Below are 18,055 nucleotides of genomic sequence, written 5' to 3'. Positions count from 1 at the left end.
TCCGGCGCCATTGTGGCATCGACTCAGCATCAGAAATGGCAATGGGATCTTAAGCGAACAGCGCCACCTGCGTCGCAGGCTGAGGAGGCACCAATGCTGGAGGTATGAACCCCGGAGGGCTGTGCACTGGCGCCAAAACGAATCTGCCAACACAGGGGGCCCGCTGTGGCTAAGGTCTAAGCCGCCGGCAAAGAGGAAGCAGGGGTACTCCCAACTTCTTGGGGTCGAAAACCCCGTGAAGTGAAAGAAAATACTCTTTCATCTTATCTAAGCTTGCCCTGGCTCCAGGATATTCAGGGGGATGCAAGGCCGTTTGAGAGGCCTCGGCAGCCAAAGGGTGCAGGACAACATCTCAAATCTATGCTGGATTTCCAGAAGAATTTCACCCAACTCCTTACTACATTCCACATCATCTGTATGCTCATCGAACAAATTGTGATAGCCCAACTTATGCATTGTCACTGATGTGCTTTAGGTAAACCTTTCAACTTTAGTCCTAGTATGTCGTTCTTTCAGCAGAAATGCTTCCAATCTAATATTCCAGGGTAAGATTGAACAATTAGATTGACAGGTCCAGTGGGGAGCACCAAAGTTTGATAGGGACTACACCGCTCCCGGGCCAAAAGTTGCAGTGCACAAAAGGGTTGAGATATAGGCAGTGTCACTGGAATTATGCGATTCTGCTGCTTTTTTGCATATTTATGGTGTTGCTGCATAAGTTATGCAATCCATCATCTGCTGCATATTTTGCATATCTTAACAAAAAAAATAGTTTGTAGCTAAAACGGATCAAAAGTTGCTAAAAATGTGGAAACATAAGTTTGCTTGTTGTGAAGGCCCTTTGCAAAGGATCATTGATCATCTTTCAGTGGTTTATATCTATTTTCTGGTTGTTAAAGGTGAAATCTTTGACAAGACAGTATTAATATGTGTAAAAAATGGCAAAATAAATAAGTAATACTATAGAAAAGTGCTGCACTATGCCACATAATTTGCCTTTTCTTGCCACATGATTTGGTTATCCCCTGCCGCATGATTTGGTGAACCCCTGCCGCATAATTTCAGAAGCCTTGGATATAGGTTTACACGTTGACACTTGCACATTGGGTGCACAAGCTGGCTACAACAGCACATGCAGCATATTCACGGTTTGTGGAGTCCACTGCTGGAATATCACAGAGCATGCCAAAGAAAGTTAGCCTCTTTCAGTCATTTGAGGACTTTTGGCCCTACACCATAAATTGCTTCTGTTGAACAAAAATGTCAAATTATTACAGCCCAATATATTTGCCTATAATGTAGATTTTAAGTAGGCATTCGTATTATCTCCTACCTAAAAATCTAGGAATCAATTTCACAAACTCCCAAAAATCCAGACGCAATAACCCGGGGGCATTACCAGAATTGTCTTTCATTAGTTCTTTTATGGATTCATCAACTGGACCCCATTGAAGTTATTGGATTGGATCTGGATCGGAGGGTGTCTTTCAATGCGGTGCTAGCTCCACAGACAACCTACCAGCTCTACAAACATCACTTTGATAATCCTTGAAAATCCTTTTAGTGTCTACAACTGCAGGCACCTCTTCTTCCTCAAGTTGTAGTCTTTACCCAGAGCTTGTGCTCTTCTTCAGTCCTCTGTCCTGTACATCCATTTGGCAATGAAGAACATACTCTTTTACTCCTGCTTTCATGGTCTCAGTTCACTCTACTAATCCAGCAGTCTAGAAGTGCAAGTCTCTTCCTATAAGGTTTACCACACTTTTAAATGTTACACTTCCTCCTTTACCATCAAAGGGGGCAGCAAGGATTCTTCAATGTCATTCTCAAGCACCGACACATACTGTGAGAAAGTGGCTTAATACACCAAAACAATTTCACTTTTCTTGTAGGGTCCAGTAAAGGTTTCAGTAATTTAAACCTGAGCTCAACCCTTGGAGAAAGACTTAATTTAAGAAAATATGTAAAGCATTTAGAAATATCAAAACAGTTAAAATGCCGGAGAGACAATAAAATAAAAATGCCACCCTAATTTATAGTCGTAGAGAAAAATGTAATGAACAAAATAACACAAAAAAGTCAAAAATCCAGTGAGGGGAACAATTGATAATTTTTTTTAAATATAAATAAAAATAGTGGCAAAAATCATTAAGTGGCAATTGCTGTCATTTGGTCATTTAACCATCACCTAGGGACGATTTAATGCCGATTGCGATGGAGCGTGGTTTGGATACAGAAACCAGGTTTGTCCGGGTCAGAAGATTTACATTTTGAGTTAGTCTCTGAAATGGACGAAATACATCCTTAGTGAAGCAAAGTAGCAGGCTGAGATGGGCTCCAATGAGGCCGGATAGCTGTCAGAGGACATCCAGGTGAAACAGTTGACTTTTGGTGGAAAGGTCAGAGAAGGAGAAATTCAAAATTCTCGCTCAAGGAAGTTTCCTTGTCAGCCAGATACTTTTGAAGCCACTGCCCAGTAAAGATTTTTAGCTCCGGACTTAGTCTCAGACTAAGTTACTTAGTTCCAGAACTTGGATTCCTCGAGGGTTGCAAGGTTGAAAAATGTAGCCGAACAAGGCACCTTTGTCAGATTGACTTGGCAGATTTGTCCCAGTCCTCTGAATGTCTTTGGAGCTAAACTAGTTTCTAACTCTCAGCGATTTCAGGATGCTATGAGGAGTACAGTACCAGCACTTTGGATCACACACTTCAGCAGAAGCGAGCAGCAGGCTCCAAGGCAGGTCCTGACGAAACTGGTCAGCTGGGATCTTCAGGGAAAGGGTCCCTGTAGCTTAGTAGGTCAGCCAACTGACCCTTGAAGTCCCCTTCTTTGTCCTGGGTGCAAGCGAGAGCAGGTCATGCTTTCCAGGCCTCCTCACAGGTCTCAACAGCAGACGCAGTCTTTCTTCTGTCTTCCACAGGTCCAGTAGTCCTCAGACAAGGGTAACCAGGGGTGCCACATTTGAGTCAGGCATTATGGGCGGGGATGTCTTCTGCCCCCTCCCTAACCAATAGGGAAAATGTTCCCAGGGGGAACAATACCCATTTTTAAAGCAGTTCAAAGGTGCCCTAATGCAAACAATCCCACAGTGACCCCTCTGCCTAAATACAACACAGCAGACCCTTTCTTCTCCTGTGCAAAGCTCCTGTGCCACAAAACCAGGGAAATTAGCAATCACTCCTCTGTGGGCACTCAAAACTGGTTCTCGTCAGCTCATTTACCACTGAGAGTGGCGCCTGCCTGACCAGGGTTACAAAGGATACAGTGGACCCAGGTATTAGCTAAATCTGCCTGTGACAAGATAGGCCTCTTTGAAGTTAACTAAGTTCCTGGGTACAGCCCAGACGGTCATCCTGTCAGAGGGACCGAACACCTCCTCACACCCAAGGCCTTTGTCTCATCTCTAGGAGAGAATTCACACCTCATCAAAGGGGCCATTCAGCTCCTGGGTGGCAGTTTGATGCTCGTGCAAATGGGGTTATAGAGGCTTTAAGCAGGTAAAAAGTGACTTTTTAAAAGTAGCTTTTGCAAAATATGTATTGCAAATTTGGCTTTACTAGTGAATTAGGCTTGTAATAGATATTTTAAAAACTCAAAGAATTAACTTTGTAGCTGCTTCCTAAGAAGAGGTACCACAGAGATATACATTTAATATTGTATCCCAATGCTTTTCTATGGAACAGATAGACCTTTATAATGGGGAGCAAAGAAAAGCCACAGAGATTTTCAAGACTGTCAAAGCTAAACGTAGAAAAGATGATGGTTAGTGGTCTAGTGCTGTAAAGAGAGGATTTATGTGACCTAGAGGAGGAAGGGTAATGGCGGCACAAGAGGAAGAGATGGAGAACGAGAAGGTGTGGAGTGCCAAGGATTGGAGGAGAGTGCTGAGTCACCAGGACAGCAGGTAGAATTCAGGAAGACGAAAGGTGAAGCAGAGCGAGAGGGGGAAATCCCATGAGGAACAATGAAGCTACCTAGCGGTGTCAGAAGATGCTGAAGGCAAGGAAGGGAGAGGTGACTACAGGACACAATGTAGTGGGGAATCGACAAGCAGCCAGCCAGAGTCAGTAGCCCCAAACATGCATGAGCCCTTGACCTAGAGGAGAGAGGTGCTGGGGTCTCAGGTACCATGGCCCAGGAAGAGAGCCATGACTATAGCCAAGTAATTCAACCCATTGTATGCAGTTGGGTTAATTGGTGGCAAGGTGGGCATTAGGTGCACTTGGTAATAACAGGAATCTAAAGTGACAGTGTTAGTCAACTAACTCAGCCACAAGTGTTGGTACACGTGACGGTGCTGAGAATTTATTGCATAGGTTGAAAAGCATTTTTATCAATATACTTTATATTTCTTTTTTCCAAGGTAACCCATTATGGAGTGGGTGCACATAAAACCTAATCAAGAGAGACAAAAGTTTGGGAACATACGATCATAAAGCAAGTGACCTAGAAACAAACCGAAATACTGAAAAAATGAGTGTGCTTTAAAACATTAAAGTTTCTAAAAAGTAATTACTAACTATTGTTGTTATGGTGTGATCCATCACACCCTGCTACTGTGAAAACAGCTTTTAGGGCCTTCACAGTTTATGAACATGTTTAACATTAAACTTTTACATATCCTACTTTTAAATATCATGGACCCTGTCTTATGGGCATATAAGGCCTACTTAGAGGTGACTTAATATTAAAAAGGAGGGTTTAGGCCTGTCAAAAGGGGCTATTTTGGCATGTAGAATTTGCAGTTTTAAAACTACGGCAAGCTACAGTGGTAGGCTTTTAGTCTATCTTTGCACTTTCACTCTAGTGGTGTCACACTAGTGACATTTAACATACAGGCCCGGGTACACTTTGTACCGTGTAATAAGAACCCATAGGTAAGTTAAATAAGCCAAGTAGGAGTATAACCAATTTTGACATGATTTAGGGGTCAAACAGAGCACATGCACTGGGGCCTGGTTAGGAAAGTCAAAAACCAGCAGAAAAACCCTAGCAAAAAGTAAGAGTAGCCATGCAAAAAAAGGACATTTTCCTGAAAATACATACCTGTTATCTCTTGCTGCATGTTGCAGAAAGGCTGCAATTCAGAGCCCAGCCTCGCGTCACTTAGTTGTTCCTGGGGGGTCACTAGCTAACCTGGTGAGAAAAGTTTTCACCCAGAGATCGGTGCAGAGGAGAAACTGGAATGTGACCTCAGTTGGGGCCATGCGCCCAAAGCACCCTATGGTCCAAAACAACAATTTGAAAGCTTGGAGGGACACATAAAATATAGATCCTAGGGAGTTCTGGTACTAGGCAGACAGTATTAGAAGCGAAAAGCTTCAAACCATCTACGTCACTCTTTTTTTGCACATTCAAATGTCTGTATTATCAATGCTGAGCCAAAAAATCTCGAAGCCATTTCCTCAGAATCAAAGATATTTTGCTTGTCAAAATGCTTAACAATTTTGCCAGGCAAAAGTGCGCCATGGCCGGAATGATGCCCTTCCCTGGGCATGCTCACCACCTATGACTGGTGCAACTCACAGCTCCTCTTTCCGTTCTTGCCTCTTACTCCTACCAGAATTAAACCACTCGAGAAAGAAAATGAACAAAACTTTGGCGCGGAGGTATTCTTGCTTCTACAGAAAAATGTACAAGGAACAGCACAACAAAAGTCGAGGATGTTGCTTATATAAAATAAATGCACTTAAGTCAGGCTTCAACCCGATTCATCCAGTAATCTATTGGACATTATCTCATTCCACAAACACATTTTTTTCCTCAACTGTTTATGGTTTGTTGCCAACCTTCAGCTCACTTGGTACCTGCTACTTCTGAAGCGGGCCTTAGCTCCCACTACATCAGACCATACATTGTATAAAGCACAGATAATGCTGAACTCATAAAGCAGTCTTTAAGGAAGAGTGACCTCTGGCTCACTATTCAATTATTGTACAAAAATACAAATTAAATCACTTCTGACGTTTATGGATATGCAGTTCAATACCTTGAAAATTAATAAGAACTATTCATTCAGAGGGAAACAAGAGATCCGTACCTTAAAGGAATAATTGTAAAGTTGAGCTTTTATATCTGCAGACATGGGCTCAGTTTCTGCCAGATGAAATAAGAAGAATGGTGTTTTCATCCTAGAATCAAAACAAATAACTTCACTTTCAGAGACTGCTTGCACTTCGCAAATGGCTTTATGGGAAATAAGTAAGGTAACAGTGCAAAAAATATATAAATAATCTGGTTGTTAGCAGTTATATTCTTAACACTGCTTTTTCAAACAGTTCCCAAACACTGACCACATTGAACTTTCCATTCGAAACTCTCCTGGCAAGTCTGTAAAGTCTCCAGCACTCTGTTGGGCAGTTTATTGTTTGATAGGGGTGTTACATTGTTTTTTTAAATGCAGCATGAATAATTTGTTGCTTTAATAATTGAAACCCCTTCCAATCTTAAACTTATAACATGGACTGCTAAAATTACTTAAAAAACAAAGTTACAGGAAGGTCATAGCAGTATGTGTGCCTTATTGGGAAAGTTGTACTATCAAAATAAAAAAAAAATTAAACGGTGTGTCACTGGCCTGTGCTCTCTGGAAGCTCTTTTTAAAATTTGGTTTTGCTGTAGTGAAGTGTAATTGCCCAAAATGCCATGGTAGTGGTATAAATATGGAGAGCGGCCCCTCTGCATGAAACAGCCTGATAATTCAGGCCCCTCTGTGCGTGGTGCTGTAAGCAGAATGTATGGATATAGTAACACATTCACTTAATTGCCATTAAGGCCAAAGATAAATGTCAAGCACGTGCTACCTTCACTTAAGGGGCGGGCTCCAGGTACGTCAGCACTGTGTTGTATCCGGCCAGAGTTAGGATTACATGAATGGGATACACTGAGATTTCCTTATTTTCAGTGAAGGGCAAATCCAAGGTCCCCCCCCTTCTTTTCAGGTTTATATAGCGCAACCCTAAGGTATTGGAGCGCTTTACATGAGCACTAGTTATATTACACAAGGACACACATATTTTTGGGTAGGAACAGGGAGATTAAGTGATTTTTCCCAAAATCACAGGATGTTGAGCCGACGCTGAGACTGTACCCGGTTCCCCAACTTCAAAGTCGGTAGCTCTGTCCGTCAGGCCACATCCTCTCCCGCAGCTTTGCAGTACTACATTTTTCATCCACAAAAACTGCATAAAGAGTGCAACAACCACTGGGTTGTATAGAATGCCCTTATCAACGTAACTCACTCTCTCCTGGGCCAATCAATCATTGTTACATGCATCCTCAAGATTCTTCTCCCACTGCGCAGGCCTGCACGCTTGCATGTTTCCAACTAGGCCTCCCACTTGTAATGGCCTACTGATCTTCACAGATCCGGCCACCATGCCCTTCCAGTGGGGGAGGTGGCCGTAACTGCTAAAGCTCTACAATGGTAAGACATTTTATGATAAAACACATTTTTTCAGACTTCATAAAGTGTGGCTAAGAGGGCTATCACACATGATTTTGTTTTTTTCCTTAATGGCCAGTTTAGAAAGTATTTTGCTATGTGTTAAACCCATCATATTGTTATGCCCACCGCAGTTGTGTGCTGGTAGAATGGCCAAGTGAATTGAGCGCTAACTCTAGAGATATGTGGGAGCCGGTAAGAAACAGGTACAGCTCAAGGGAAAGATGGCAGCTGCCCACTGTCCCTGGCCAGTAAAGTGAACACCATGACATTTGGTAATGCAACACCTGTTAAAAGTGAGCAAAAATAGCAGAAGGGAGTGCTAGAGAAGAAACGGTCTTGAAGCAAATATAAGAGGGTATATTACATTTTCAAAAAGGTGATTTTTTAAATGTTCAAGCTAGTTAAAAATTCAGGCTCCTGCTTGCAAACTGCGAAGAGCATAGATTACGAGGATGTTGCACAATATTTGTCTTTTTCTTGAATTGACACACTTGCATGACTGTGCTAACTAATTGGGATGTTTAGCATGTAGTTCTCTACATAAAAGGAATACACTGATAGGATGGTTATATGAGCAACAAGAAAGTTTCTGCTGAAATATAGGGGTCATGAATTCAATTCCCAAGAAGGTCGGCTTGGTGGCCCATTCTTCCTAGGTCAGTTCATTGAGGATTATGAAACTCAGTAATAGTAATTCCTGTTTTTTACAGCACTCGTAAAAGGCAGAAGTGTGGCAAGCAAGATTCCCTTATTAGCACAATATGATATGCTAACACTGTGCTGGTTCGCAAATCAGACATTTTGCTACCACTCTTTTTTTGTTTAATTTTTATTTAGTGTCAACCTGTGGGTTGCTGACTGCTACAGCAGGTGCCTTGTAACAGTTGTTATTCAACTCGCTTTTGCAGTTGTGTGTCAATAGTAGCAAGGTGGCTTCACATTGCAGTTATGTCTACCTATTTTATTAACGGATCAGTCTGGACAACAATACATGCACCGACTCATGAAGATTTAACATACTTGACCAAGTAGAATTCCCTTGATGTAGTATTTTCCAGGGAGGACTTTCCTGCATAAAGTTTTTAACACGTCAATGTCCTTAAAGTGCTGACCAGCCCATAAGACAGTATGCATCATTCCCCCAAGGCTCAGTAAATCAGCATTGGCGGACTAAGTGCTGCCCACAGTACAACTCCTCCCCTACCGCCATTTCTATTTTCAACCTTGATCGTATTTAGATTGACAATTTACAGGTCATAATTTGAAAAAGTAATTCCCTCCATAAATAAATTACAATCCCAAACTTGAGCTGGAACTTCTCATTTTATTCTTCTTGGTTATCCAACAGATATAAAATTAATTGACTGTTTCAAAGTTTGATGAAAGTTTGTATTCAAGCAGCCTCTATAGTTCATCTCACGAAGTTCATATTCTGAGATGACACTGAGCACATGTAGCGACAACAACGGATCCCAAATATGCAGCCAACATGTTTCACGGTTTGCTACCGCTTTTTCAAGGCTGACAAAATGGGGGTGAAACGAAGCGCTGTAACTTGAAAATAAAAAACAACAGAGGAGTTTTTCTCTTCATGAGCTACACCAGAACCGCACTCATTTTTTTAATGTCCACAGTCTTATCAAGGGCAATGACAACATATTGATCATTAGATCTGTCACTCCTCCCCTCGTCTACCCATTGGCTCATTCTTGCAGTACCCATTTATGGTAGCGCAAAATTCACCAACCAAGGAAGAGGCACTTTAAGTTATACGCCCGAACTGTTGGCTTTGCCAATGCATGGTCTTTAAGCATGCAACCTATGAACAACATTATACAAATGCAAGTAGTCATGCACCCGGATATCTATTTATGGTAAATGCGCATGGCTACTGTACCTCCAAAAGTGGTATTCATAATGAAACAATTTCACACATAGGAGCAGTTGGAGAATACGATTGCAGGGTACCGCCGAGAGCAGCCCTGCCGTAGGTCACCAACCACCATAGGCGGGAGGCCGGCGCAAGTTACTGTCTTCCTCCATTTTATTATGTGAGAGTACAGGTTACTGGAGGGACTCTGTGCCTGTCTGTACATAGATTCATTCTCCACGATGCAGTTAACAATTATGAGATAAACGTTCGTTTCCAGACTGAATGCTGTTAGTGCTGACTTTTATTGCAGGTTTTAACTTGATGAGTTAATAGTATTGATGTCAAGAGTGTTTTTTCTCACCTAATGTTCCGCCGTACATAATCCCTTTAAGCTCCTGTTGCCTCAGTCAGCTGTTGTGAAAATCTTGTTGAGCTCACCTATCTGCTTACATCCATCTGCCTCATTTGTGTTGTACTTCATAGGATAACTTGGCAACCTCTTATCGGTCCAACTTCATTCAATCTTGTGTAATTGCGCGTATTGTTGAGGATTAACGTAATCATGTCACCCCTTTCGCGTTATTCTCACTCCACCCAGTGTTTTGTATCTGCCGTTTATTATTTGATTTAAATGTATCTTTTTTCTAACTTTGTTCACACAGACCATATCAATTAATAATTTCACTCTCGGATAATATCACAATTTTCACCTCGCACTCATCGCTTCACAATCCATTTATTATTGCAGGTTAACTAATAATAGTTGTTTGATTCAAGAACAGAGCCAGTCCCCCAGTTTTTGTTAGGAATAGTAAGAAAAAATAACTCAAGTACAAAACATATAAAAGGAAATGCAAAGATGGATTGCTAGTCAGTTTTTTAGGTCTACAGCAGTCTGGCAAGAGTGGCGTGCCAAAGTACCGGATGCAAGGAACAAACACCTCACACCAAAAGGTTACTGTGGCATAGAAAGGCAGCAGCCAAATCCATCGAAAATTCCTAAGTATAGAGGTCCCTCGCTAAAGCTTTATTAAAAACGGGTACCAACAACCTATTCTTTAAGGCCGTCTAGAGTAAGGCCCTGCTAAAGGAAACATTACATTGGTCCGTTAATATTGGGGCAGTTGCACGTATTAGGAGGAGCATGAGGCATGCTGGGTTAAGGTGTGGAAGAGATCCAGATTCAACAGAAATTAAAAAATAAGATGTAGTATAGTAGGTTAATTCTTTGAGCTTGGGAGGGCTGAAAGCACAAGGAGCAAAACAGGGTGTACAGCAAGTGGCAGTACCAGCATTAGAGGTAAACGAAACATGGCTAATCACTTTAATTTGAGGAAAAGGTCTGCAAGGTATTCACAGATCGTTTAAGAATGGGGGATAGAAGAACCACAGACGTGAGGCTGGAAAAGTGTTTTAACCATCTTGAACTCCTCTGAGGTGAACCTTTAAACAAAGGTGATTCAGTTGGTAAAAACAGAAAACAACACAGGATATTTGAACCTTCTCCTTGTATTTCTTTAGTAGTGCCAAGTATCCTAAGGCAACTTACAAATTATTTTGGCCGCAGGTAGATTGTCCATATACCAGGGGGCAAATGGGCATGGCTGAGTGTAGGCAAACTAGTTAGGCGCAGGGGTTGTATACAGTGCCTTCGTCACCGGGAGATCCCAATTTCCATTGCGGTCAATGGGCTCGGATCCTAGCAGAGGAGACACTGACTCTACTGCAGCAATAGATTTGTTACTGCTCATTTTCGAAAAGTGGTGAATGAAATAACTGCATGGACGGATTTAAAATGATCAGAAAAATAATCAGTTATGGTCACTTGCCAGCTAAGGGCAATTGTGAGATCAGGAATAACCAGATCTTTTTCTGGCAGTGCATTCTAAGCCTATTATCTGGACATTTTACCGTGAATGATCTGCTCTAGTACCTCTTCAATACTCATGAACAGCTGGACTGGACGTTTTTCCTTGTTGTTTGTACAATATTTGTATATGTTGAAGAGAGTTCTTTTTACAGGGTTAGGATGCCATTTGGTCTGGTTTTCTCACTATAGAAAGCTATAAAAATGAATAAATCCAGAGGCACAAACTTTGAAATCGAAAGGCAAAACTTCTTAGTAGTTGGAGTACGGTAGTGTCAGAATGTTGTGTTGTGTCATGCAGTTTTGTATTGCACAGCATTCACCAAACTCTTAGTCTTCTGGTGCTTTAGGTTTTCATGGGTATACTAATCTCTGTATTTACTTGATGGAAGGTCTGCATGGGAGAAGGCATAACATTTAAAAACCCACCGGCCTAAGTGTTGGTGATTTGTTTTGTAGGGTTTTCTCTACAGACATGTTTCATATGGGAGGTGGATCTAGCAACCCTCATCCATGTGAGTGAGTCAGGGAGAGTAAGGAAATTAAATATTGCTTTGTACAGGTATATCTGATGAATCCTGTTGCCTTTCAAACAACTTAAAGGTGGATGCATATCAGATACTTATGTATTACTGTTCTATTTCTTGTCTGGCGTCTAGTCATTGTTTCAGGTTATAATGGACCCAATGACTCCCTCATCACATGATTCTCCGTTTCCCTTCCTAAGAGTGCAAATAAGGAAAATTATACTTACCCTGTAGGCATCTGTTTGTGGTATTTAGTTCTGTGGATTCACATACTGTGCATACTTTCACCATCTAGTGTTGGGCTTGAACGTGTACAAGTTGTTTTTCTTTGAAGGTAGTGTTTTTTTAGTCACAGGAGCTAGTGACTCCACCTATTAGTGGTAAGGCGGATTGGCATAGGCTCCGTTGTAAGATTGTTTTTTCCCCACACGTAAGGCACGATTGGGAATGAAGCATAAAGAAGAGAAATAAAGGTAATGAAAGAAAGGAGATTTCTGTAACAGCCTCAGGTGACCAGGGAGGAGGATGGACACATGTGAATCTACAGCACTACATTGCCGCTATGTTTCCTGGCCAAATGCAATGTCTAACCCAAAATTATACTCCAGATTTATAGTCTTTTTGTTAAACATTTAGCGAAATATGTAGGATTTAATGAAACAGAAATTGATGGAATAGAAGAGGACCCCCCCCCGTAAGGCATCAAGCTCGATCTTGGTGCGCAATACTTCGGGTAGGCGGGTCTCAGTGGCAAACTTGCCTTTGCCTCTGAATGTTTTGGTGCAAGATATTTCGGCTCCACCCCTTTCGAGTCCAAGGGTGGATGAGGGTGCGCCTTCATATCCCACGAACAAGGCTCTATGCTTCAAGGAGGACTTTGGAACCAAAGTTGGAATGGACGTCGGGTCTATCTTGAAATGTCAGGGTCAGCCATTGCCTGAAGGCAGTGGTGCACCAGATGCCTCATGAGCACATGAGCACAGTAGCTCGAGGCTGGTGCCTCTTGGTGGTAAGAGGAGCATCCGTACCCACTGCAGTCTTTTGCTGCTAATGGACAGGCAGCGGTTATTCTGTATCGACTTCTGCATCAAAGTCGACGCTTAGCAGCGAAAAGGCTGGTTCCATTTTGATGCCTGAAGCATCAACCACATCAATATCCGGCTTCTCACATTCTCTCCAAAGATGTCTGGAATGTCTTTCGCCTCTTGTCTGTGTGCTGTGGCAATGAGTGCATCAGTTCCGTAGAGTCTTTTTGTTACGGAACACAAGACATGTCTCACAGGAGTCCTCTCAGTGGTCAAGAGACAAACGGAGATTGCAGACTTCGTGGAGGTCGGATCTTGGGTACTTAGCATGGCAAGTAGGACAACATCAAAATGAAGTTCTTTCCATCAGGGACATTCTAGACCTAAGTTGAGAGGTATGTAGCTGACATACCTCTCACCTTGGTAGAATGGAAAGCGATGGTTGAAAGCCGTCGAGAAGCAGGATTATTTTGTAGAACCGACGAGGGGACGGGTCTGAGGGCACAGCGAGAACATCAAACGGCGCCGATCTGGAGCTCGCAATGAAACGTCTGAGCCTAATGGTGGAGAAAAACAATCTAACAATGAAGCCAATGCCCATGAGCAATACCACTAATAGATGAAGTCGCTAGGTCTCATGACTCAAAAACGCTTCAGTTGAAGAAAAACAAGTTGTACAAGGCCAAGCCCAAAACTAGATAGTGGCAGTACACTCTGCATGTGTAGCTGTAGATACACATCAAAACACACAAGATGATGGATGGAATGTTGCACAATGGCAAAACATTCACCCCCAGTCACAGATCTGGGTTTAATCCATCGTTATTTTGCTCACCAAGCCACCCCAGTTTGGACATGGCCATATGCAAATCAGTCTTGACCCTGTGCCTCATGGGAACAGTCCAGCCCGAACTGCTAGGCCATGTCTTCCCTGGACCGGAATCAAGCATCCTAGGACCGCTTTCTGGCTTAGTGAGCACGGGACCAGTTTTGCTGTTCACCCTATGTGGAAAGGGTAAGCCCAGACGTGGGTCCCGTGCTCACTAAGCCACTGGAGTCAAGCTATCCTGGCTGAAGACAGCTGATAGCCAGAAACCGGTCCTAGGATGCTTGATTCCAGTCCAGAGAAGACATGGCTTGGCAGTTCGGACTGGACTGTTCCCATGAGGCATAGGGTCAAGACTGATTTGCATATGGCCATGTCTGAGCTGGGGTGGCTTGGTGAGCAAAATAATGATGGATTAAACCCAGATCTGTGACTGGGGGTGAATGTTTTGCCATTGTGCAACATTCCATCCATCATCCTGTGTGTTTTGCTGTTCACCCTATGTGGGAAGGGTATGCCCAGACGTGGGTCCCGTGCTGACTAAGCCACTGGAGTCAAGCTATCCTGGCTGATAGCCAGAAACCGGTCCTAGGATGCTTGATTCCGGTCCAGAGAAGACATGGCTTGGCAGTTCGGACTGGACTGTTCCCATGAGGCACAGGGTCAAGACTGATTTGCATATGGCCATGTCTGAGCTGGGGTGGCGAGCAAAATAATGATGGATTAAACCCAGATCTGTGGCTGGGGGTGAATGTTTTGCCATTGTGCAACATTCCGTCCATCATCCTGTGTGTTTTGCTGTAGATACACATGCCACAACCAACATTTTTAAGTAGTTTCTAAACAGTAGCAAGCCTCACACCTTCCGAAATGGACAACCAAATAATCATGCGAAAGGGAATTATTACAGACAAGGATCTACCTCCAGCTTAGTGCATAGATCTCAGTACATTTACCCATTTTCTTATTGACCTGTAAAGGGGTGAAAGTCAGGATATTGGCTGCTGCAGCTCAGTATGCTATAGGAATTGAGCAGAACTGGTAGCCTCTCAGGGTTTCACAAGTAAAACACCAAATGTGCCCCTTGGTTTAAATCACACGAAGATCATGAGGGAAGGAGATTTACATGGGAGCTCTAAAGGCCATATCTGTGAAGTCTGTTGAGCTCCATATTTCTCTCCTAAAATCCATGCAGTGCAGAGGATTGTTTTCCTTGGTTTGTGATTGTGGGTGTTGGCTGCTACAACCACATTCTTTTAGCAGTTGTCCTTTTGTTTGTCATCATTTCAGTGCAGAAGTGGGACACGTCCTTCTTTGTTACAGTCCTGCCTAAGTGACCTGTGTTCCTCGCTTAAGAGGAAAGGTATTTTTTGATTTGACCACAGAAAATGTTCTTCCTATAGTGTAACCCTTGCTTTGTACTTTGTAGGTTTGGATTTTGACAGCACAGCTGTCAAGCCTACTGTTAACAATATAGAGTGGGGGCTTTGAATCGGCCCCTTTCAACCACTGGCTTCCTTCAACCAGCGCTTTCAACCATTGACGCGAGACTTTGTCAATCACAGCTTAGCTAAGCTCAGTGGAGTATTCATCCCTTACCTAATGGTATTAGCTATTTAGTCATATCCTTGCACCTCAACTGAGTGCCTGCACAAATCTGCAGGAGAGACAACTTTATAACTATAAGTCCTTCTATCTTCTTTGCTGGCTCCCTCCTGTGTGGCATAAAAGCACACCTATTGGCTTTGCCATTTTATCTCCACTAAAAACCAGCACAGACTACCAACTCTGCCTGTTTTGTCTGCCTTCGCGAATACATAATTCCTTGTGTCCCTTCTTTTTCTGTATTGAGACACCCACGTGATTTTTGGCAGTAATACATATTTCAAAGGTTTTTTCTAGAGTTCGTTGCTCTGTCCAAGACCTAGAGAGCTGAGAGAGAATTGGTTTATGGACTGCCTCACCTGGCGGGATAACAATGTGAGGAACCTTAGCTGTTCCCAGTGCTCTCCAAAACTCTTCATAACTTTTACCCCTGTTCACAAAGCTGTGTGCTTGTGTGAGGACCTAGGCACTTCATTGGGGTGGCTGTTTATTAGGGCACCATTGGGAAGGACTCAGGTGGCCACATTTTGTAGAGTATGCACCAACTGCAGCACCCTTATCCAAATTTAGTTGTGTGGCTGGTCCTATCACTGTGGAATTGAAATTGTGAACTGATTGCTAACTTCCTGGCCATGCATTAGTGATTTGTCAGGAATCAGCGAAGTTGAAGGTCCACAGTCTACTATTTTCAAAGAGAGTTTCAGCTAAAGTTCTAAGTGATTCGGTAAGGAGGTTTGTCTTCAACTGAGGTGCATCTAAACCAGGGAGATCCAACTTTCCTATAGTGAAAGCTACTTCTGATCAGTGAAAATCATTGTGAGCTACTGAAAGCCAAGACACTCATGAAATGTTACCAAGCACCACCATACCCAGTTTAATTGAATCTAAGCTTAATGTCCATAGAGCCAAAGTCTAGTGTTTGAAACCAATTCTTTGATTAAGGGCACTATGCCATGTGTGTCACTGAGAGCGTGGTCTTTGAGGGATGTATGAACAGGTGTGTGTAGAAATGTGATATATGTGTAAGGGTGAATGAGAGTATCAGTTGTATGTACTTGTGGCACAGGACATACCTTTCGCCATATTTGGCACTGTTACATGTATAATACAAACATATAACCATTTTTTAAATAGAAGAAATTTCAAGTACAGAAAAACGTCCTGCAAAAAATGTTCGTAATATGGAACATTTTTCAGCATTTTAAATTTCTCCCACTTAAAAATGGCTGTATTTTTCAGGTATAAATATGACACTGTATCTATCTACCAGCCACTGGGAGCACGATGCCTGCTGTGTGTAAATGCAACACTTTGAAATGGGATAAAATTAAATTGAAGAGTTAACTCTATTTGGATTCCATAAAACTCATAATTTTAATTTTCTCCCATTTCTAAGTGTTGCATTTACAAACAGCAGGCATCTTGCACCCAATGGCCTGTTGACACAGAGAAATATTTATACCAGAAAATACAGCCATTTGTTTAAATAGAAGGAATTTAAAGTGGAGACACATCCTTCTTAAAAAATTAAGACATAATTGGCTTATTTGAAAGAGGAAAAAAACATTGACTCAGAGTTTCATAGAAACATTTTTATCCACTTTAAATTCTCCCATTTGAGTTCAGTTATAAATATGGCATAGTGTCTACTAGCCACCACGAGCAAGAGGCCTGCTGCTTTATATGCCACACCTTGAAATGCGATATATTTAAAATTAAGAGTTAACTTAATTATTAAGTTACCTCTTCATTTCAATGCTCTCCCATTTAGAAGCATTCAGAAATGTTCCAATATTGAGTTGAAAAGGACTTTTATTTAAGATTTAAATACCTCAGTGCGTCAGTTCTTCACCTCTGTGTCCTGGGTCATAAATCTGACTCCAGTACTACTCATTATCAGGCCATGCTATCTGTAGCCTGAAGATAATAATGCACAATAAACACAGCATTCCCTTATCCATAAAAGGAAAATGTATCCCTGTGTTTATTTAAAAATAAAATCATTGCTGTGAGCTACTCTGAAGGTGTCTGTGAGCTACTGGTAGCTTGCGATCGACTGGTTGGAGACACCTGATCTAAGCACTATCACTTAAAACAGTCAGCCTCCTTGGGGGTAAGAGGTCTCTTTTGATATGGGGCTTGGTACTTCATGGGTCCATTTGTACTATGTCTAGGGACGCTTTTTTCCACACTTTTTTAGGAGATTGATATCGTCATGGAGCATGCAAGGATTCTGTAGGACACATCCTCCACTCAGGAGGCTACAACAGATCCGGCCACCATGGACAAGGAGAAATCTTAAATGGACATATGGTACATAAACTTGAAGGTGGTTCTTCAATTATCCAGTTTGAAAGTTACTTAAGCAATGCATGAACATAAAGGACCAAGAAGTTGCAATTAATCCAGTGGCAAAAATCTTATGTCAATCAATAGGGATTATCTAGGTGTCCTACTCTGGTGATAGTGCCAGAGAAGGCATAGACGTAAGCTGTATGCCATGTTTTGTCTATTAATTAAGTCTTATCTTCCAGGTAAAAAATATATATATATTTTTTATTTTTTTATTTTTTTTATTTCTACCAGGCGAAAAGCAGGAAACATTTGCAATAATACAATAATGTAACAGAAATATAAAAAAGGTAATACAGCAGTACAAGCAAACAGCAGGTATTAAGATTCAAAGAATGGTTCAAGGAAACAAAGAGGATGAAATCAAAAATAAGAATTAAATACAGCACCAAGCGAATAAACACTAGGATCATTTGCAAGCATTTTTCACAATTAGCCAATACCGCTGGGGATAATACAGTTTTTCCATTCAGTTATTGGACGCCAAAGTGTATCCCCACGCAGCTTAGATTGTATTCCTCTTGTTTCAAAT

The 18,055-nt window shown here is 42.0% G+C and overlaps 1 protein-coding gene across 1 annotated transcript in view; it reads right to left on the bottom strand.

Moving 5' to 3' along the window:
- Positions 1–18,055, bottom strand: part of TMEM260 (transmembrane protein 260) — a 645,490-nt gene that overhangs the window by 46,024 nt on the left and 581,411 nt on the right. Inside the window, exon 15 of the mRNA XM_086937970.1 lies at positions 6,042–6,132. Coding sequence (XP_086794096.1) covers positions 6,042–6,132 — 91 coding nt within the window. The remainder of the gene's footprint in view (positions 1–6,041; positions 6,133–18,055) is intronic.

This window comes from Lissotriton vulgaris, chromosome 9 (genome assembly GCF_964263255.1).
Source record: "Lissotriton vulgaris chromosome 9, aLisVul1.2, whole genome shotgun sequence".
Classification (NCBI taxonomy): domain Eukaryota; kingdom Metazoa; phylum Chordata; class Amphibia; order Caudata; family Salamandridae; genus Lissotriton; species Lissotriton vulgaris.
The sequence above is the reverse complement of the archived record's forward strand: the minus strand, read 5'-3'. Positions and strand labels throughout refer to the sequence as shown.